The sequence below is a fragment of the Notolepis coatsorum genome (assembly GCF_963971535.1).
Source record: "Notolepis coatsorum genome assembly, chromosome: 12".
In the NCBI taxonomy this organism is placed as follows: domain Eukaryota; kingdom Metazoa; phylum Chordata; class Actinopteri; order Aulopiformes; family Paralepididae; genus Notolepis; species Notolepis coatsorum.
In genome coordinates this window covers 10,705,798-10,727,290 of record NC_140176.1, presented here as the reverse complement: position 1 = coordinate 10,727,290, position 21,493 = coordinate 10,705,798, and the positions used below count along the sequence as shown (strand labels likewise).

The 21,493-nt window shown below is 44.0% G+C and overlaps 2 protein-coding genes across 3 annotated transcripts in view; one reads left to right on the top strand and one right to left on the bottom strand.

Moving 5' to 3' along the window:
* Window positions 1-16,765, bottom strand: part of LOC311237610 (receptor-type tyrosine-protein kinase FLT3-like) — a 57,298-nt gene extending 40,533 nt beyond the window's left edge. The window contains exons 1-5 of the mRNA XM_084325548.1: window positions 16,722-16,765; window positions 13,368-13,444; window positions 3,981-4,108; window positions 2,316-2,440; window positions 301-430 (exon numbers count right to left, since the gene is read on the bottom strand). Of these exons, the coding sequence (XP_084181674.1) occupies window positions 301-430; window positions 2,316-2,440; window positions 3,981-4,108; window positions 13,368-13,444; window positions 16,722-16,752 (491 nt within the window). The 5' untranslated portion in view covers window positions 16,753-16,765. The remainder of the gene's footprint in view (window positions 1-300; window positions 431-2,315; window positions 2,441-3,980; window positions 4,109-13,367; window positions 13,445-16,721) is intronic.
* A 1,728-nt stretch (window positions 16,766-18,493) lies between these two features.
* pan3 (poly(A) specific ribonuclease subunit PAN3) overlaps window positions 18,494-21,493 on the top strand; it is a 56,874-nt gene continuing 53,874 nt past the window's right edge. Inside the window, exons 1-2 of one of the 2 annotated variants that reach the window (XM_084326737.1) lie at window positions 18,494-18,606; window positions 20,282-20,403. In XM_084326737.1, the coding sequence (XP_084182863.1) occupies window positions 20,290-20,403 (114 nt within the window). In that variant the 5' untranslated portion in view covers window positions 18,494-18,606; window positions 20,282-20,289. Of the gene's footprint in view, window positions 19,148-20,281; window positions 20,404-21,493 lie in introns of both variants that reach the window. The other variant, XM_084326736.1, reaches the window with a different exon arrangement.

Genomic DNA, 21,493 nt, shown 5'->3' with positions numbered 1-21,493 from the left:
AACACAACATTATGCATACTTTTGACAATAAATAAAATCAGAATTTGTTCTTACTTGCTTGCCTGGGTAAATAAAGGTTATAGAAATGTAAAAAAACAAAAAAATATATATATAATTTTTTTTTTTGAAAACCGATACCGATATTTTCCGATATCACATTTGAATGCCAATATCGGCCGATAATATCGGACATCCCTCATTTTAATCATTATTATTGTGCCCCCCTAGAGTGTTGGAAAGTTGTATTACATCATACAAACATTCTCTATAGTGCATAATGATTATTGTGAGACACCTTACCCAAACCTGTTCAGGTCGTTGAACCATGTCATTGAGGGCGGTGGGTGACCCTCTGAGACACACTGGAGCTCTGGTAAGTAGCCACGACGTTTAGGGAGCCTGAGCTTCAGCTGTGGTGTCGTCAGGCACTCTGGAAAGAACAGAAAGGATTTAAAGGAACACGCCAACATTTGGGGAAATTAGCTCACCGTCTTCTCCAGAGAGAGACAAGAAGATAAGATACCAGTTTCCTCTCTGTGTGTTCAGTAGAAATCTATCTCGCTGCACGTTAGCCTAGCTTAGCACAATGAATGGAAGCGGACAGTGCCGGTTAGCCTAGGCATTGTCCAACTAACACCTTTCCAGAAGGCTAACCGGCCATGTCCGCTTCCATTCATTGTGTTAAAGGGGAGTAACAATTGGGGATTGTAAAATTGTTACGAGTATAACGTCCTAACATTTACTGTGTCATTTCCCAGAATTCACGGTATAACTTCCTTGTATGAATCAGTATTTTAAGTATATGGATGAAGTGCAATAAAAAATATGCTTTTGCCCCTTGCTCATGGCAGTTGTGTGACAATATTATTTTATGCATGTGAGTTTGGCAGGTAAGCTTCACACTCCAGGGATTTATTATGCTTGTCTTCTACTTCATTGTATGATTGTGAAATATGAGACATTGGTCTCTACCTCCTAGCAGGCATGTTCGTCCAGCACTGCAGCAGCTCTTAACAGGCAGGCTGGAGTGTAAAGCAAACGTACCTCTCTCAAGCGCACAGCTATGGAAGGCTTGTAATGTCATATAGAGGATGAAAAACTAACAATAGGCTTCCTTACACCCTGACAAAGGCTTCCTTGCACCCTGACTTGGGGGATTACCATATACAAATATTATACTGTTCTCTAAATTTAAAAAAAATAATGTTTGGTCTACCTTTTCTCCCCATTTTTCTATTTTTCTCCCGTCCCCAATTTCGTATTGTCCAATTCTACCCTCCCCTGTCTCGAACGCTGTTAGGCCATGCCTCCCACAAGCCGGCTGCAATGTGGACGAAGCCTTGCATCACGTGTCCCCTCCGGTACTCGAGGAGGCAGCCGTTGCATCTTTTCACCTGCACAGCGCGATCTCTCAGCGGCGAGGAGTAACGCGTGGGAGGGACACGCCGCCCTCGTCGCTTCCTGATTCTACTGCGCAGGCGCACCAACCGACCTGTAGGAGTCGCTGTCCACAACGTCCGATCCCCACCCACCAGCTTCCCACCCCCTAATACTGCCAATTGTATTAGTATGAACGACCAGCCAAGCTTGTAGCAACACCGAGAGCTGGGCTCGAACCCAGCATCTCCTGTGTTGGTGGCGAGCGCCTTGCCCACTGCGCCACCTAGCCACCCTAAATTTAAAAACATTTAATAAACAAAAGTGATTTAGGGCTGCTCCAGAGACGATGAGTGGGGCTCTGACGTTACGAAGCCATAACATGTTTGTGTGTGAGCTCTTACACCCGTACGAGGTGCAGACCTTCTAGCAATGCTCGAATATAAACCCCCATTTGGGTGTAACCGCTCACAAAAACATTTTATGGCCTCATAAATTCAGAGCCCCATTCTCTGTCTATCTATCCCAGTGACTCTCTCTCTGATTTGTAGGAGAGAGTAGTGTGTGTTCACAAATACTGACTGAACTGTCCTGGGGAACAAGAAGAACATATGTGAAGAAGTAGAAGAAGAAGAAGAAGAAGAAGAAGAAGAAGAAGAAGAAGAAGAAGAAGAAGAAGAAGAAGAAGAAGAAGAAGAAGAAGAAGAAGAAGAAGAAGAAGAAGAAGAAGAAGAAGAAGAAGAAGAAGAAGATTTTGAAATTGGGTGGCATTCGCCTTTAAATTGAATCCTGGTCCCAGCGCTGTTGCACTGTTTTCAAGGAAATGTTGTCTGTGTTTTTCTTCCTCTCTTCTAAAGACCTTGGCTTCACGGGGGGGAAGACCTGAGTGGTGTGTGTGTCATGATGACATCACAATGAGTCATGATGATGTCACTCACCTTGCTCCGAGTTGACCAACAGAGACAGGGTCACTGGGAACTGGATGCCCGCGCTTGGTTCACAGCTCACCGTGTACTCAGCGGAATCTTTCTTGGAAAGCAGCGGCAAGAGAACCGTGGAATCACTGCCAAATGTAAGAGGAAGCTGCTGGTTATATCTCCAATCCAAGCATGGTGTGTATAATATATACATATATAGTACAGCACCGTACAAATATGTATATCAGTAGGTTAGTACTTTCCCCCCCCTTTTTTATTTGATAGATTTTTTGTCAGATGTATGATATGGGCTTACGTTACGAGACACATAAACAGCAAATTATCATATAGACCAGTGGTTCCCAAAGTCGGGGTCGCGACCCAAAGGTGGGCCGCGAGCAGCCACGGGAGGGCCGCGAGATGATTTAAAAAAAAAAAAAAAAAAAAAAAACATTTTTTTTTTTTTTTTTTTTTTGTCAGGCCACTGAACTTAGAAGCAGGCCAGGACAGTGTTTCTAGTTGTATTCTAAAATTCTATTCTATTGTATTCTAAAATGTGACTATATGGTTTTATATTAACTTAATAAATAAACAAAAACGAAAAATCTACTTATTTCAACGAACATTTCAAACTAAATAACAGATTATGCACATAAAACGCTGAAAACAACCGAAGCAACAATAGTATTTTAATGAGGCTATTATTATTATCATTATTATTTTGCAACAAGTTAGCCCTCTCATAAATAGCACATATAAATGAATAACTAACTTGAACTAACTTAATAGGATTGAAGTGATATTTGGCTTAAAAAATCGGTCACCTGGCAAAAAAAAGAAAAAAAAAGCCTGACAATGTGCATTGGGCCGCGGCTCTCTGACGCCTTATTTTCTGGGTCCCGGCCTGAAAAGTTTGGGAACCCCTGATATAGACCAAGATGGCCACACAAAAGTAAACAAAATAAACCATAATAACAAGCTGTAAACAATGTACTTCAAAGAAACAAGAGGAATTCATATCAAATTATATAGGATATAATGTGTTTTTTTGTCTTAAGTGTCATGCTTTCTCCAAAAATCCCGCAAAACTGAAAACCTCCTCCGCAAAAAAGAACAACTCAACATACAACTCTCAGACTGCCAAAACAAATCCGGATTTATAAATTGAACTTTCTCAAATAAAACCCTCCTCAAGTCGGTCTACAGAGGGCAGTGAAAAACAAAATGAAATGCATCCTCCACCAGCCCCAGATCACAGAGAGAACCTTAACTGGGCCCACTATGGCCTTTCACACCGGCCGGAACGTAATCTCGAACGTAATCTCGAACCGGCCGGTGCGTTCACACCGGGAATAATTGGTTCGGAACATGACGGAGGCTTTAGTTCGGCCCTCTAAGATAACACTGAGCATCGATTTTTCATGTTCCGAACCAATTATTCCCGGTGTGAACACGCCTAGAGGAGCCTGGCCGGTGTGAAAGGCCTAGACCTCTGGAGTACAAATATATAAATAAATAGGTAGATGGATGCACTTACACATCCTACATGCATGCGCACACAGACAGACAGACAGACAGACAGACACACAGACACACAGACACACAGACACACAGACACACACACACACACACACACACACACACACACACACACACACACACACACACAGACACACACAGACTTACAGTTGTAGCTTTGGGCCCGCTCCTCGCCTCCAGCTGCAGACGGTGCCCTCTGGGAACTCATCTAAGTCGATGTTGAGTTGTTGACCCACAGAGGCGTTCAGGTGAGAGGCTGGCGGACGCCATGACACCTGAGAGAAACCCACCCGTTAACCCTTTCACTGCCGCATTACCAAAACGGTTAACCCTTTCACTGCGACAATACACAGAAGGTGGTTAACCCTTTCACTGCCACACAACAGCCGGTTTACCCTTTCGACCGTCGGTTGGGTGATAGTAAAGGGTTAACCTTCTGTCGGCCCCCGGGTAGATGAGAGATTGTCTTTGGCTCTGTATTTAATTAAAAAGCCTTTATTATACATTATGGCATTCCTGTTGCTTACTGTCTGACATCACACCCTGTTTTGTCATGTTTTAGGGAGAATCTAGATGTGTCCTCCCTTCAATAGAGGGCTGACAGCGACAAAAAAACGAAACAAAAGAAATACACGGCGCTTGAACTCCTGCAAAAATAAACAGTGTTTTCCTTTCTTGTGTACAAGTCAGGAAAACACTCCTTTACAGTGAGAGATAAAGTAACGTTTTACAGGAGGAGTATATGTTTTGACAACTAGCCTATTTTTAAGAGCAACATTGGTAACATTAACCCCTGTATGGTGTTCAGGTATGTGGGACCTGTTTTCAATGTTTACTAAAAGAGAAATGATACAATGACTTATATATATTTAATAGATATAAGGCTGTCAATCTATTAAAATATTTAATCTGATTAATCACATGATTGTCCATAGTTAACTCGTGATTAATTGCAAATTAATTGCATATTTTGTATCTGTTCTGAATCTACCTTAAGCAGATCTTTTTCAACTTTTAATACTCTTATCAACATGAGAGTCAACAAATGCTTGCTTTATGCAGCCATTTAACACAAAAGGATTACCCTCATGTATTGCAAATTTGCATCAAATTCGAAACTGAGTGATGCACAAAATAATAAAATAATAATGAATAAAGTGTGCATGAAATAATAGGGAAAAGAAAACGTTAGGAACTTGTTACATTCACTCACACAAGGGCTGAGGACTCACACCCCTGCCCCCCCCCTCTCTCTCACACAAACACTCTCCAAGCTCTCTTTCTCTCTTGCCCCTTCCTCATCTCTCTCACCCCCCTCTCTCTTTCTCTCACTCACTCACTCACTCACTCACTCACTCACTGTTATGGTTTGACACCGACCCCAAACGCTAACGACACAAGAGAGTAGGATTCAGAGTTGCCAAATACGAGGGCTTGTTTATTTGATAATAAGAATAAGTGAAACAGGGAAAGCAGGTCAACAAGAACAGGTACAATGAACAAGGGGCAAAGTTCTGCTGCTCTGCAGCTTCTCCCGGAAGGGTAGTCTTGGGAAGCAGGAGCAGACCTCTGTACCGCTCTGCAGACTCTCACGGCGGACCTCTCAGATGTTGTGCAAGACCGAGAGAGGGAGAGAGGGAACGGGTCAGTGACAGAGCAGACTTGAAACGAGCTGGAGGACAGGGTGTTATATTCTTCGTGTTAAACAACACAGTGATGTGCAATATTCCAAAAAACAGCCCAAGTGAATATCTTCATGTAAACACACAGTGAGCAAAAATCCAAACACCGTCCAAATGTGAAATACTATCTTCGTGTAAACACACAGTGAGCAAAAATCCAAACACAGTCCAAATGTGAAACAATATCTTCGTGTAAATACACAGTGAGCAAAAATCCAAACACAGTCCAAATGTGAAATAATATCTTCGTGTAAATACACAGTGGGAGGTGGAAGATCCCAAAAATATTATTCCATAAAGGTAAGAGCAAAAACGATAATGGCTGGGTGAGTGACTGTCTGACAAAAAGGTGGTAGACTTCAGTGTAAAGGTTACACACGAAAATCGGAAATAGGTCAAGACAGTCAATCTAGAAAAACTCACCCAGACGAGCTGCGTAAAAGGAACAGGAACAACAGTGGAGGCGAGCGCGCGCCACGGAGCAGGTATCCAAGCGAAGGCTTCTAGGAATTCCTGGAGAATAGCACAGTGAAACAGAAGCAACGGGGAAAAACATCCAGCGACAAATCAAGACGAACCAACAACTTAGGGTGGGGAAAACGGGGTATAAATAATGAGGGATCGATTGATTGAAAAGCAGTGACAGCTGGGGAATGTGATTGAAAAGCGTGGGGAAGTGAGAGAACCAATCAGCGACGTCTCAGATGACGTCAACGGGGAGAAACGTGTGAACGAGGGAATTGAAATACTTGACAGAAAAAATGAATGAAAACAAAGCGAGGGTGGTTAAAGGAACAGAACGAGTGAGAAGGCAAGGACAGAAACCTCACAGTACCCCCCCCTCCACGGGAGCCACCTGGCGACCAGGCCGACCCGGCCCGTCAGGATGGGCTCGATGGAAGTCAGTGATCATCCACCAACACGGGAGGCGGCGGATCAGGAGCTGGAGGCAAAAGGGGACTGAGGGAGAAGGGCTTAACCCGGGAGACATGGAACACGGGGTGGATGTGCATGGATGCAGGAAGCTTCAGGCGCAGGGCCGCCGGACTGAGTACCTTCAGGACCTCGAAAGGTCCGACGAAACGGGGTTTGAGCCTCCTGGCCGAGGACCGTAGCGGGAGGTCCCTTGCGGAGAGCCACACCCCCTGCCCAGGGCGGTAAGTCGGCGCAGGAACCCGGCGCCGGTCGGCACCACGACAGGCGCGCTCAGATGTCTGGAGCAGCGGACCAATCATCACAGTACTTCAAGAAGCCCGTGGTGGGGAAAGAGCCAAACCTTACAGCACCCGGCGACCCACACGGCCCCGGCCTGCCCGGACGGGACCCAAGGAAGCCGGCGATCAGGGGCACTGGAGAGGGGGACAAAGACAGAGGCCCGGAGAGGGGGACCGGAGACGTGGACAGAGGACCGGCGAGGGAGGCCGGAGACGAGGACTGGGACCCGGTGAGGGGGCTGGACGGCACCCGAAGACACCGGGCACGACAGGAGGGGCTCCACCCCTTGATGGCACCGGAGGACCAGGCGATGTGGGGCTCGTGCAGCGCGAGCCAGGGCCTGCCCAGGACCACAGGGACAAGAGGAGAGCTGGTGACGAAAAACTGGAGCCTCTCAACGTGGTCACCAGCAACGGTGAGAAGGACTGGGCAGGTGCGCTGAGTGACGTCAGCCAGGCGGCGATGATCCATTGCGAAGACCTCCAAGGGCCTCTCGAGGTCCTCAAGCGGAATGCCGGCCCGGGTGGCAAACCCAACGTCCATGAAACTCCCCTCAGCACCAGAGTCCATGAGTGCACCCACCGTCGCCCGCTGGTCCGCCCAGGCTAGGGTGACGTCCGCCAGACGGTTGGGTGGTGCACGGGTGGGTATGGACGAGAGGTCCGGAGGCGACTCACCAGCGGGCCTCCGGGGCGGGGGACAGGAAAGACGGCTCACCAGGATATCCCGGGGTCTTGGCGAGCCTGGTCCTCTTGGCCGGGCACGGCAATTGGAGACACGGTGTCCATCCCGGCCACAGTAGAGGCAACGGCCGGAGAAGAGCCTGGACTCCCGTTCGGCCGGGCTAAGGCGGTTGCGTCCCAGCTGCATGGGTTCCTCCTTGGTCACGGCTCGGGAGGGAACAAACCCACCAGTCACGGAGGGGGCAGGACGGACAGCACTGTAGAGGCGGCCGCTGGGAAAGGGAGCCCCTGAGCGGCGGTCGATGGCACAGTCGTAAGGCCGGCGAGGCGGAAAGACCTGAGCCCTGGACTCCCTGAAAACCCCCTCGGGGTCGTAGTACTCGGGGGGTACGTCTGGGGTACCGAAATCCTCCTCGAGGTCGTGGTCCTCGGGGGGTGCGTCTGGGGGTCCCCGTCGGGTTCTCTCACGTCTTCTCTCCTGGAGGCGTCCGTCGACGCGGATGGCGAGGCTGAACAGGTCCTCGAGGGAATCAGGTTCCTCCTGGGTCGCGAGCTGGTCCCTGACTGCGTCACAGAGCCCCCTCATGAAGGTTAGGCGAAGAGCAGGTTCGTTCCATCCACTCTCAACCGCCGCCAGTCGAAACTCCATGACATAGTCCGTCACCCTGCCGCTCCCCTGTCGGAAGGTCCCCAACCGGGCTCCAGGGTCCAGACCTCGGGCTGGATGGTGGAACACTCTGCGGAGCTCCGCCACGAAGTCTGGGTAGGAGAACAAAAAATCTGCCTCCATTGCCCAGGAGGAAGTGACCCACTGGGCAGCATGGCCTGAAAGTAGGTTGGTTATATAAGCCACTTGGGACCCACGAGCAGAAAAACGGCTTGGTTGATGACGGAAAACCAACTCACATTGCATGATGAATGTGGCACACTCCTCGGGATTACCGTCGAACAGCCGTGGGACGGAGAGAAGGGGTTCCCGAGATGCGAGATCTGCTGGGGCTGCGGGGAATGTTCCTGAAGGGTGTGAGAGGTGAAAGACATTAACGGTGTCGCCCAGCGAGTGAAGCTGAGCGAGAATGTCGGACTGTTGTCCCGCCAAAGCGGCCATTGAACCTTGAATAAGCAGGACCTGCTCTCGGAGTCCCTGTACAGCAGCTGCAGCCGCATCCAGCTGTAGGGCGTGTTCCTTGGCTGACTCTAACTGGACTGCCGCTGCTGTGCTGACTCTCTTGCGGGCGCAGACTGCGCAGGCCAGTACGAACCCCTTGACGTCGTTCCTCATGGTGGGCCACCAGAATCGACGAGCCAGGAAGGAGAACGTGCGATGAACGCCCGGGTGGCAGGCCAACCGGCTGGTATGGCCCCACTGGAGGACCCGGGACCGGACTGAGTTGGGGACAAAGAGACGGTTAACAGGTACATTGCCTGGAGCGCGATGGAAGCGTAGGGCACGCCTTACCACCCCCTCGATGCCCAAGGTGACTACTCTCTCTGTGTCGGCTGGGGTCGTCATTGGTTGGTTCGTAATGTTATGGTTTGACACCGACCCCAAACGCTAACGACACAAGAGAGTAGGATTCAGAGTTGCCAAATACGAGGGCTTGTTTATTTGATAATAAGAATAAGTGAAACAGGGAAAGCAGGTCAACAAGAACAGGTACAATGAACAAGGGGCAAAGTTCTGCTGCTCTGCAGCTTCTCCCGGAAGGGTAGTCTTGGGAAGCAGGAGCAGACCTCTGTACCGCTCTGCAGACTCTCACGGCGGACCTCTCAGATGTTGTGCAAGACCGAGAGAGGGAGAGAGGGAACGGGTCAGTGACAGAGCAGACTTGAAACGAGCTGGAGGACAGGGTGTTATATTCTTCGTGTTAAACAACACAGTGATGTGCAATATTCCAAAAAACAGCCCAAGTGAATATCTTCATGTAAACACACAGTGAGCAAAAATCCAAACACCGTCCAAATGTGAAATACTATCTTCGTGTAAACACACAGTGAGCAAAAATCCAAACACAGTCCAAATGTGAAACAATATCTTCGTGTAAATACACAGTGAGCAAAAATCCAAACACAGTCCAAATGTGAAATAATATCTTCGTGTAAATACACAGTGGGAGGTGGAAGATCCCAAAAATATTATTCCATAAAGGTAAGAGCAAAAACGATAATGGCTGGGTGAGTGACTGTCTGACAAAAAGGTGGTAGACTTCAGTGTAAAGGTTACACACGAAAATCGGAAATAGGTCAAGACAGTCAATCTAGAAAAACTCACCCAGACGAGCTGCGTAAAAGGAACAGGAACAACAGTGGAGGCGAGCGCGCGCCACGGAGCAGGTATCCAAGCGAAGGCTTCTAGGAATTCCTGGAGAATAGCACAGTGAAACAGAAGCAACGGGGAAAAACATCCAGCGACAAATCAAGACGAACCAACAACTTAGGGTGGGGAAAACGGGGTATAAATAATGAGGGATCGATTGATTGAAAAGCAGTGACAGCTGGGGAATGTGATTGAAAAGCGTGGGGAAGTGAGAGAACCAATCAGCGACGTCTCAGATGACGTCAACGGGGAGAAACGTGTGAACGAGGGAATTGAAATACTTGACAGAAAAAATGAATGAAAACAAAGCGAGGGTGGTTAAAGGAACAGAACGAGTGAGAAGGCAAGGACAGAAACCTCACACTCACTCACTCACTCACTCACTCACTCACTCACTCACTCACTCACTCACTCACTCACTCACTCACACACACTCACACACTCACACACTCACACACACACACACACACACACACACACACACACACACACACACACACACACACACACACACACACACACACACACACACACACACACACACACACACACACACACACACACACACTTTGAGTCAGAAACAAACATAGTATCAATTAGAGCAGGGGTGGCCAACCAGTCAGAGACTAAGAGCCACAAAAATTACTGTGGTACCACAAAGAGCCACACCATATACCAGCGTTTCTCAACCTTTTATTTCAGTCACGGCACCCTTCATGTGTTTATAGGTCTCACCCTCTGGCCTCTGAAGTTGCTAATGTCTTTTCTATTTGGGCCTCACAGGGTTAAAAGTACCCTGTGTGAGACCCACGGTTGCAAAATTACAAAATCACTTTTAGCCATTTAAAAAAATAATGTTTATTTAAAAATTTTTAAAGGGGAACTGTTTTACTATTTCTTTCACTATTTGGGCACTTTTACACAATTCCTGTGAGTCTATGGAACACATAGGTTTTTTTCAAAAAAAATGCATTGTTTTGTATTTCTAATCAAGTACTAAAAACCGCATTTTTCTAACTCAAGATCTTAAGCCGTTTTGAGGCTGGGCTCCAACCACTGTGTGGCCTGGTGCCAACTGCCACATCAACTGCCACATTATTATGCAGCTGAGAAATCTCTGACATCACAGCACATTTTCAGATGACTCAGTTCAGTGAGGGTGAATATTGTGAGAGGAGAATTGGAAGAATGCGCCAATATGAGAATTAGAGACATAGATCCTATTAATATAAGTCCACATAGCTAAGAAACAATGGTAAACACTGAAAAAGGCCATTTATAAGATAGTTCCCCTTTAAGCACATGTATAGTCAATTGGTCCTGTTGTTCAGCCTCACAATGCTATTTGATAGTAAATGTGTTTATATGTCCCACCCTCTGGCCTCTGAAGTTGCTAATGTCTTTTTAATTTGGGCCTCACAGGGTTAACCTCTTAAGCCCGAGATATACAGTAAAAGTGTATATTTTCAGCATTACGTTTGTTTACCAATTATTTTAACTGTTATTAGTGAAATATAAGATTATAGAAATCTCAGGGCATTGAGTCGGAAACCGGCGCATATTGACAGGAGGAAGTGGCACATCCAAAAGTGTGTGTAGTCTTTTGAAGGAAGAGACTCAGGGCTTTCAAATTTAGAAAAACTACCCTACCCAGCTCACACCAGCCCCTGTCAGTCATCTGACTTCTGAATTTACTTTTTAATTTCTCTTATTTTTTGGGATTATCTCCCACAAACCTGAACGTTATTAACATAAAACGGAACGCAGTTAGTTTCTCTACCTTTCTGTGAACGTCTTGCAAAAAACGGTGTTGCAATATGATGAAAAATGGTGGAGAAATTTACATTATAAAAAAGATGGCAGAATTCAGTACTGTATCTACAAAACCTTCTGTTTAATCATCTTCCCTTTATTCATTTGCTTAGATTTTTCAGGTCTGGTCAATTTTAGCATGGTGTTATTCAGAGTCAAAGATAATTTTTTTTTTAAATAGAATTGATATTCTCCTTTGGTTCATTACAATTTACTCAAGCCTAGTAACAGACACACTATTTCTGACACTGATCCATATATGTCCCTAGATTCAGATACCAAGAACATGCAAATGGACCATTAAAAAAAAATTGTAAATGTTTATTCTACGTCCTTATGGAATGAGTGAATTTTTTTTTTTATGGATGGAAGAGCCGCACATTGATGGGCAAAGAGCCGCATGCGGCTCGCGAGCCGCGGGTTGGCCACCCCTGAATTAGAGTATCAATAATCCACCTGAGTGAAGTCTAGTAAAAGAAAAAGAAAAAGTTAATATATTTTTTTATTTATTTATAAAAAAAAATTAAATGTTAATCTTGCGTTAAAAAAATAGTGGCATTAAAATAATTGTGCGTTAATAACATGTTAACTTTGACAGCCTTAATATATATGTATATCCTGTTCTTCATGTCTTGTGGATTCCATAATCAATGAGTATCTGAATTACAATATGGTTTATTTCCAACCAATTGACCATAATCACACGGCGGCCATTTGGGAATCCCAAGCTGAGCATGACATAACAGCAAAATGTCCACGCTGTGAATGTGGCCAATTCTATTATGCTCAGTTTCAAACTGAAAGTCAGAGTATCCGACAGATTTTCATTCTGAGTATAACAAGAAATGAAACAGAGCCCACAGCCTTTCTCTGTTCTGCTCTGTTGTTTTTCGAAGTGTCAACCTTCCAAGATTTAAAGGAACATGCCAACATTTTTAAATATGTTTTTACTTTCAACGTTTTCAGAAAACGCTTGAGTTCCCCTACTGGGGAACGAACCTGGGCAAGTGCTTTTACCTCAAGACTACCAAGACACACTTTTTTTTTTTATCCTCTCTTTCTCCGATTTTTTTCTCTGTTTTCTCCCCGTCCCAATTTAGTCGTTGTGCCAATTCCCCCCCTCCCCTACCTGTTTGTTGTGCGCATGTTCTCCCACTGGTCGGTACAAGGGAACCCTGATGTAATCCGCACGCTTCCTCCGACACGCGCGGCGACAGCCAGTGACTCTTTTTTCACCTGGCAACGAGGACTCTCATTGGTGAAGTGTAACGCGTGGGAGGTCACGCTGCCTTCATCAAGTCCTGCCTCCACTGAGCAAGCGCCCAGACCTGACCTGTAGGCGTCGCTGTCCACAACGCCAGATTCCCACCCATGACTTGCCCTCCCCCTAACCCAGCCAAACGGGTTAGCGATCAGCCCAAGCCCCAAGCAATGCTGACTCCGGGAGTCGAGACCGCAGCCTCTTGCATTGGTGACGAGCACAATCTCCGCTATGCCACCTGACCGCCCCAAGACACACTTTTCTGATAGCCTTGCCTAAACCCTAACCCTAACCATAACCATAACCATAACCACACTGTTACCTAAAAACTAACCATAACCATAACACAATTGCTGTGTTTATGTCAAGGTGGGAGGGTCTTAGTCTAATGGTGAGAGCACTTGCCCGCATTATGTACCTTTTTTTCCTGTGGTCGATTAGTACTTTATTAAACATTTCTGACGAGACCGCGTTGTTCTGACATTAATATCCTTGTGGTGCTGTCCCTCTGGGACAAAGATCAGGATCATCTCCTCTTGTATGGATGTATAAAACAGTGCTCACCTCCTTTATGCAGGATCTTCCGTGGGGCTGGGCTGCGTCTACCCGGTGCAGGCTGGCAGCGCACAGCGCGAGCACAGCTGGAAAGACAGAAAACCATTCAGTGTTTTTCAGCATCGCAACATGTCTTTGTGTGTGAAATATCCCAAAGTAAGACTATGTGCATATCACATGATTAAGAACATACATACATTTTTACACTTCTCACAATCTTCCTGGACACTTTACACTTATTACTGTACATTTTACTGTATATATTCTGTATATTTTTGGCTGTATAGTTTATAGCACAGTCTCTGGAGCGTAACAGTAAGAAGCATTTTGTATGAAAGTATTCTGTACTTCTGTATGACAACTATTAAAGAACTTGAACTTGATATTTAAGATTTTAGAATGTATATACATACCAGAATGTATATCCCGGACCGTATTTTATTCTTTATTCTATTATATTCTTATTTTTTTATATTATTATATTCTTATTCTTACTTTAGTCCTATTGACTACCTAAATGTTTATTGTTGTTCAATGTGAGCGATCTGTAATCTTGGGATTAATAAAGGATTTCTATTAATTATATATTATATTCTACACGGCACAGGCTATACATTGTATGTGTGTTGTGTGTGTGTGTGTGTCTGTGTGGGTCCTATCTAGATTGACTCCATTAGCCTTTGGCATTATCAATCATTTTAGGTTTTCTATAACGGCAATGAACATGTACTGGTATTGGGAAAACAGTGCACAGCCAGACTATATGCGAACCAAGATGCCTATTTGCTATCATAATGAAGAATTAACACGAGACAGAACTCCTATAAAGCAGGGATGTTACCTAATATTCCGCTCTGGTTATATGATCAATAATTAGGCCTCGATACAGCGTAGTCTTACTCCGCAAACAAAATGTTAGGAGGGCCAGACAATGTGTCTACTTTTACCCTGAAAAATGGTGCTGACCAACTTGCTTCTGTTTTTACAGATCTTTTTCATTGGTCTCTCAGCACACTTAAAGTCCCGGCATGTTATAAATCTGCCATAGTCATCCCTGTGCCCAAGAAATCTAACACTGCTTGTCTGAATGATTGAATGATCACAGGCCCGTCGCTCTGACCTCTGTCATTATGAAGGTGTTTGAGCGATCATTTATCTAATATTGTTAAGCTAGACATGTCAGTTTGCTAACATCAGCCTAACAGGTCTGTAGGGGTTCCCAAACTTTTCAGGCCAGGGCCCAGAAAATAAGGCGTCAGAGAGCCACGGCCCAATGCACATCGTCTGTTTTTTTTTTTTTTTTCTTTTTTTTGCCAAGCGACCGATTTTTTATGCCAAATATCACTTCAATCCTATTAAGTTAGTTCAAGTTAGTTATTCATTTATATGTGCTATTTATGAGAGGGCTAACTTGTTGCAAAATAATAATGATAATAATAATAGCCTCATTAAAATACTATTGTTTCTTCGGTTGTTTTTAGCGTTTTATGTGCATAATCTGTTATTTAGTTTGAAATGTTCGTTGAAATAAGTAGATTTTTCGTTTTTGTTTATTTATTTAAGTTAATATAAAACCATATAGTCACATTTTAGAATACAATAGAATAGAATTTTAGAATACAACTAGAAACACTGTCCTGGCCTGCTTCTAAGTTCAGTGACCTGACAAAAAAAAAAAAAAAAAAAAAAAAAAATTATAATCATCTCGCGGCCCACCCGTGGCTGCTCGCGGCCCACCTTTGGGTCGCGACCCCGACTTTGGGAACCACTGTCAGTAGAGGACGCTGTATCTATGTGTTTACACGCCATCCTGCAGCACCTGGAGGCCTCCGCCACTTATGTAAGAATTTTGTTTATTGATTTCAGTTCAGCGTTTAACACGATTGTGCCTTTTAAATTATTTGAAAAACGTAAGGAATCGATGAGTTTCTGTGCCATTTGATTCTAGATTTTCTCTCAGATAAAGAACAAATAGGTCATATGTTCTCTAGATCCAGGATCTTGAACACTGGGGCCCAGATCCAGGACTTTGAACACTGGGGCCCCCAGGGCTGTGTTCTCTCTCCTCTGCTCTACTGTCTATACACTAATGACTGTGCCTCCCACACTGATTCTGTTAGATTATTTAAATGTGGATGACACAAATAGTAGGATTAATTAAGAACAGGGATTAATCTGTCTATAGAGCTGAAGTTGACAAGCCATAATGCACAGGCACTTTGTACTAGAAGAGCATAGCACTAGCCGGCAGGCACTTTAAGGCAATATGCACTTTAAAGGAGCACTGAGCTCTTTTATGCACTGTAGCACTGTTGCATTTTTAGGAACTCATGGGTCATATGAAATGTTTGTGAAATATTTCTTCTACTTCAGGGATTGCATTGTATGTATTCTTGGTATGTTTTTTCCACTGTTTTATGCTTAAATGAGCATTGCACCAATACAAATCCCAATCAACCATCAAAAATGGCAATAAAGTATCTATCTATCTATCTATCTCTCAAGCTGTATAGAGACCATTTTCACTGAGCCATCTATACTGAAACATGGAGGTGGAAGATTTACACTTCTTTAATATTATCCTCTTGGCAACCAGCATGCCAAACATTCCGTTCTGTTGTAACAGATAGGACACATAGGCCTCAGAGCAACCAAACAGTGCCATTTATGCATGAGGTGTAATCATACATTTTGGCATATATACCAGTTAAAAATATCAGTCCAAAAAAGTGTAATCTTTGCACAAAACCAGAATATATGTACTAATGTTCCTTCCGAAGACGTGCATATATCTTTACACACTATCTTTATAGCTCAGATACAGTGCAATCTGTTTGGCTTTGGAGTAATGCAGGTCATGCATGATATCACATGATATCACTGATCACTGCATCACAGGGTGACAGTGCAGCCATGGGCCCATGGCGAAATCTTCCTGGACACTTTATAGGTGATGTTTTCAAATGAATAGTAATAATAATGAACTATTAGATTATGAGATAGTGTTACTGTTAATGGCACCTTGCTAAAAGAATAAAAGTGCAAGCTGTTCCATAATGATTAGAGGGACAATTATTCGGTTCCTTGTTAGATCGTTATTAGACTGTCTTAATAAATGGTTCAAAATCAATATATAAATGACTAAATGTAAATATAAAAAAGCATTATTAGTCATAAAATCTTGAAAAAGTCAATATATTACAAAAAAAGATGATCTCGGTGAAACGTGATCTACAGTTACACACTGTGATGTTGCAATATTTAAAATACTTTGGGCCATACTTTGAGCTGTACTGTGAGTGTCTGTACTGTACCCATTCTGCAATCTGTTAATAAAGTTTTCAATCAATCAAACAAACTCACCCATTATTAACATCGCCCGCATTCCTCGCATTGATGCTCTTGGCTTCGTCACATAATAAAAGGTGCGCGAGTAAGCGCTATATATCTACTTTATGATGACGTAGTCCGTTGCCTAATTTTCCTATGGCTGACAGTAATAGCTGACAGACGTGGGTGGGTGTGACTGTGGTGAAAAAAGGTATCCGGTTTAAAACGCCCCCCCCCCCCTTCAGACCACATTTTCGATGAACAGGGCACAGGCTGTAGTGAACACAAAACATGTAATTTTGAATTTAGTTATCAGATTACAGTCTGCAATAGTATTGCCCATCAGTCCTCTCTGTGTGACGTCGTGAACATATGTCATAAATCAATTGTTACATTTGAGCATCAGCATTTAGGCTATAACTCCAATTTGGCCCAAGTAGACCAAACTTCACTCCTCGTGAATTGGACAGTTAAATAATTGTGTTTGTGTTTCTGTAGTAAGATATATAGACCATAATACACTTTATTTGTATAGCACATTTCATACAAGAATTGCAGCCCAAAGTGCTTCACATGCAGTATAATATAGACCTATAGGTCAATATATTGACCTATTGCAGATAAGTACAGCTCAATACACACAATTGTTAAGGGGATGCAGACCAGAGAAAGACTTTCGTCTTGTTTACATCAGGGTCCCCCATTTTCAATTCATCATGACATATATGACATATACACGACATACATCTACATCTATACATTTATGACATACCAGATTTGCAAATACAGTACTGTTTGTGATACAAAAAGAGTCTAAAAAAGAGAGTATATACATTTGACGTAGAAACTGTACATTGGAGGAGGTTGGGTAGGTGGGGTGGGGGGGGGGGGACTGTACATTGGAGGTGGTTGGGTGGGTGGGGGGGAACTGTACAAGCAAAACTGTACATTGGAATATTGACGAAACCGAATGAAAGCAATGCATAAAGTGCAGACATAAAAAGACATACAGTGAGCATAGAATAGACAGAATAAAAGTAGTGCAATAAAATAGATTTACGGTACAATAATCAAGTTTTTTTTGGCATTCAAAATAGACGTAAATTAGCATAGAATATACAAAATAAAAGCAATGCAGAGAATAAGAAATGGGGTAAAAAGCAATGCATGCAATAACAATACAAACATTGACTCCATAGAGACGCTCAAAATTTTAGCGTCTATGGAGTCAATGTTTGTATTGTTATTGCATGCATTGCTTTATTGTGATTATTGTACCGTAAATGAGAGCTCTATTTTATTGCACTACTTTTATTCTGTCTATTCTATGCTCATTGTATGTCTTTTTATGTCTGCACTTTATGCATTGCTTTCATTCTGTCAATGTTATGCTCATTGTATGCCTTTTTATGTCTGCACTTCATGCACTACTTTTATTCTGTCTATTCTATGCTCATTGTATGTCTTTTTATGTCTGCACTTCATGCATTGCTTTCATTCTGTCAATGTTATGCTCATTGTATGCCTCTATAGGTCTATATTATACTGCATGTGTGAAGCACTTTGGGCTGCAAAAAATTATTCTTGTATGAAATGTGTGTTTAATGCGTTTGCAGCTGCAGCAGGCAGCACTGGGGCTGGGAGAGCGTTGTAGTAGTAGTACCCACAATGCAAAGCCATGCTAGCTGGTCCCAGTAGCTGGTCCCAGTCTGTCTGAGAGAGAGCAGAGAAAACAACAACAACGGCGTGTGGTGGACGACGATCGAAGCAGCTAAACAACAGGCTACAGCAGCAGCTAGCGAGGAGGAGGAGGAGGCCAGCTGCATGGGATAACAACGACCCAGGACTTATTATCACATGCAATGCCCATGTCTAAATATATATATACACATATATATTTGCAATCTAGCCATATAATGTAAGTACTGCGACGGTATCTAGATATTGAACTGAAATAACATTATTATTAGGGGGGGGGTGATCATTCTGTTCTGCAAGCTATAGTAGCTAGGCTCCCCGCGTCTCTATGTATCTTCCGGCGTGAAGCAGCGGTGCCATGAACAGTGGACTCCCCGCTTCAGCAGCCGCTCCGCTCGGGGGAGGTGTTGGTGTCACGTCGGTACTAATACCGCCCAACGTCAAGGTGAAGTTCTGCCGATACTACGCGAAGGACAAGACGTGCTTTTATGGGGAAGAGTGTCAGTTCTTGCACGAGGATCCGTCCGGCCTGTCGTTGTTGTTGCACGGCGGCGGCAGTCCCGTCCCGTTACCCCCGTTAACAGCCTCCTCCATGGCCGGTGTCGCCGGCAGCGACGCGGCGGCTGCGGGGTATCCGCTCAGCGGCGGCTCCTGCCCGGGTAGCTGCAGCAGCAGCGGCGAGAGGGGAGCGGGGGTCGTCTCCAAACAGAGCGAGTCCCTGGGGCCTGCAGGCACGGCTCTGGAGGGACAGTTGTTGACCAGTGAGTATCCTCATGCACCCAGCCAGCCCCGGTATGGAAGAGAAGACACGGCCTAACTAACTCACTAACAGCGGACTCACTGGGTTGTGACTTTATTATTTCGGGGCCTTTGTTCAAATTTACACCGAGGATCGAATGAGGCCTCTTCTTTCTTTCCCCCCTAAAAACAACGTGGGGGCTGCGTTTTACTCTGCATTCGTTATGCAATAACTGTTCACATCGTTAGCACACATTTGGTACCGAGATAGCTTATCTCGAGCACTTTCCTCCCCATAACTAAAGTGTTTTCTTTATTGTAAACATACATAATGGGGAGCATTATAGCTTGTTAGCTCGTTTTGTCATGCCATCCTGCAGGCCCGTGTTTGTTTGTGTGACAGCTGTGCGAGTGAGTGGGCAGAAACGGGCTAACGTCATGTAGCTTAGTTATAACTGGCTGTTTGAGGGTGAAAAGGTGTCTTAAGTTACTTTTTATTTCCCAGAGAGGGGTTTGTCGAAACGACTGCAAGCTTGTGTGCCGTTTAGTTGGGGGTATTGAGCTGTGTCGTTAACTTGTTTTGAGTGTAGCCACCGTTAGCTTGTTCTTAGCAATGCTTAGCCATGCAGGACTTTGTTGTTATTGCTTTACGTCGACATGGCTTTGCACAATGTAAACAAACGATCAAGTGGCTAGTATTCACCTACCATTTATATACTAAGTAAGTGTAAACTTTGTCCGGTGTTGACGGGGAATGGCACAAACTGGACATTGTATTTGACTCTTGCATTGTGAACACTATGAATTGAAACTGGGGGACCCTGATGTAAACAAGACAAACGTCTTTCTCTGGTCTGCATCCCCTTAACAATTGTGTGTATTGAGCTGTACTGTATTGTACCAATTCTGCAATCTGTTAAATAAAGTTTTCATTCATTCATTCAACATCATTCAGTGGCTTGGTCTCTAGTAGTGGCACTGGCAAGTTCTCTGCAGCAGTAGGACCAGTTCATGTCGTTTTCCAAGTTGCTCTGTGTGATTGGTGTTAGGCGCATGCGCTTAAAGGTTCCTGCATCAACATTACTTGGCCTGTTTCATTGAAGTCGTTTATTGTATGATAAATTGTATGACTAATCTACGCTTCTTCTCATCCATAGTCCCAGGTATGGAGGGCGGGACCCTGAGCGATGCCAATCTGACCAACTCCTACTTCAGTAGCAGCTTTATTGGGGTTAATGGTTTTGGAAGCCCAGCAGAGACTAAATACTCTATGATGCAGGTACCATTCATGTTGTTAGAGGAAGTCCTAATCGTGCGAAAGATATAGGTGTGGCCCAAATCCCCTTTTCAGTATGGATGTAGTCGGCCATGTAGATTGAACGTTTTCCAGCATCTAGATATTTGAAACTCATTACTCGCACCATGTAGTCATTGAGCTGAGCGATCTTACACTATGTTTTTATTTTTTAAATTTGTTTTAAACTAAATACAACGCAAAGTGAAAAATCAAACGGAAAGTTGTGAATGTAGGCAAACGACAGATACAGCTTTGCTCCAGGTGGTGCAAACACCGCTCACTTGACTCGGAAGTGTTTCAGCTTGAGCGTTGAGCCGAGTACCTCACCAGGTGTGATGGAGCAAATGTGGGTATGCCTTCATAATGAACATGAAATAGACTGCTATGAATGCTCCGTAGTCTATAGATATTGAATCGGTCACATCTAGAAATGGTCTTGTTTTTGTAAATGTCAACAATGCTACTGTTGAGACCAAACACGCTAGCGTGTCTTCACGCAAGTTTTGCTAGTGACCGACTGTCAAACTGAGTAATAGGGCGGCCTTAATTACTTCAAAGCTTCGTTCGATGGGCATGGGATTCGAATATGAATTTTTTTTCCGATTATTTATAATAAAAAAAAATGAATATATATATATATATTTTTTTTGCAAAATCAACTCTGCCTCTCTTTGTTAACTACAACAAGCAATGCTGTTTGTTATTTAAGATGAGGTCGGACTCGGCACTGACAGATTTGTGTTTATTGTGCTGCTTTTTTAAAGCCTCAAATGACGGCTTACAATATTTCATGAAAGCAAAGTGTTTCGTTTGTCTAAGATTTAAAAAGGTTTAAACTTTACGGCACTGACAAAGTTGAACAAAGTGCTGTACAAGTCCCACAACAGTAAAAAAAAAAAAAAAAAAAAAGTTTAAAAAAAATATAATAATAAATGTAAATGATTATTATTATATATTTTTTTTCGAAGCTTCGAATAAAAATCGAATTTCGCCCCCCGAAGCTTCGAATTCCAAAAAAATATTCGAAGGTCAGCCCTACTGAGTAACGAGGGACAATATTTCTCTTTGCGTT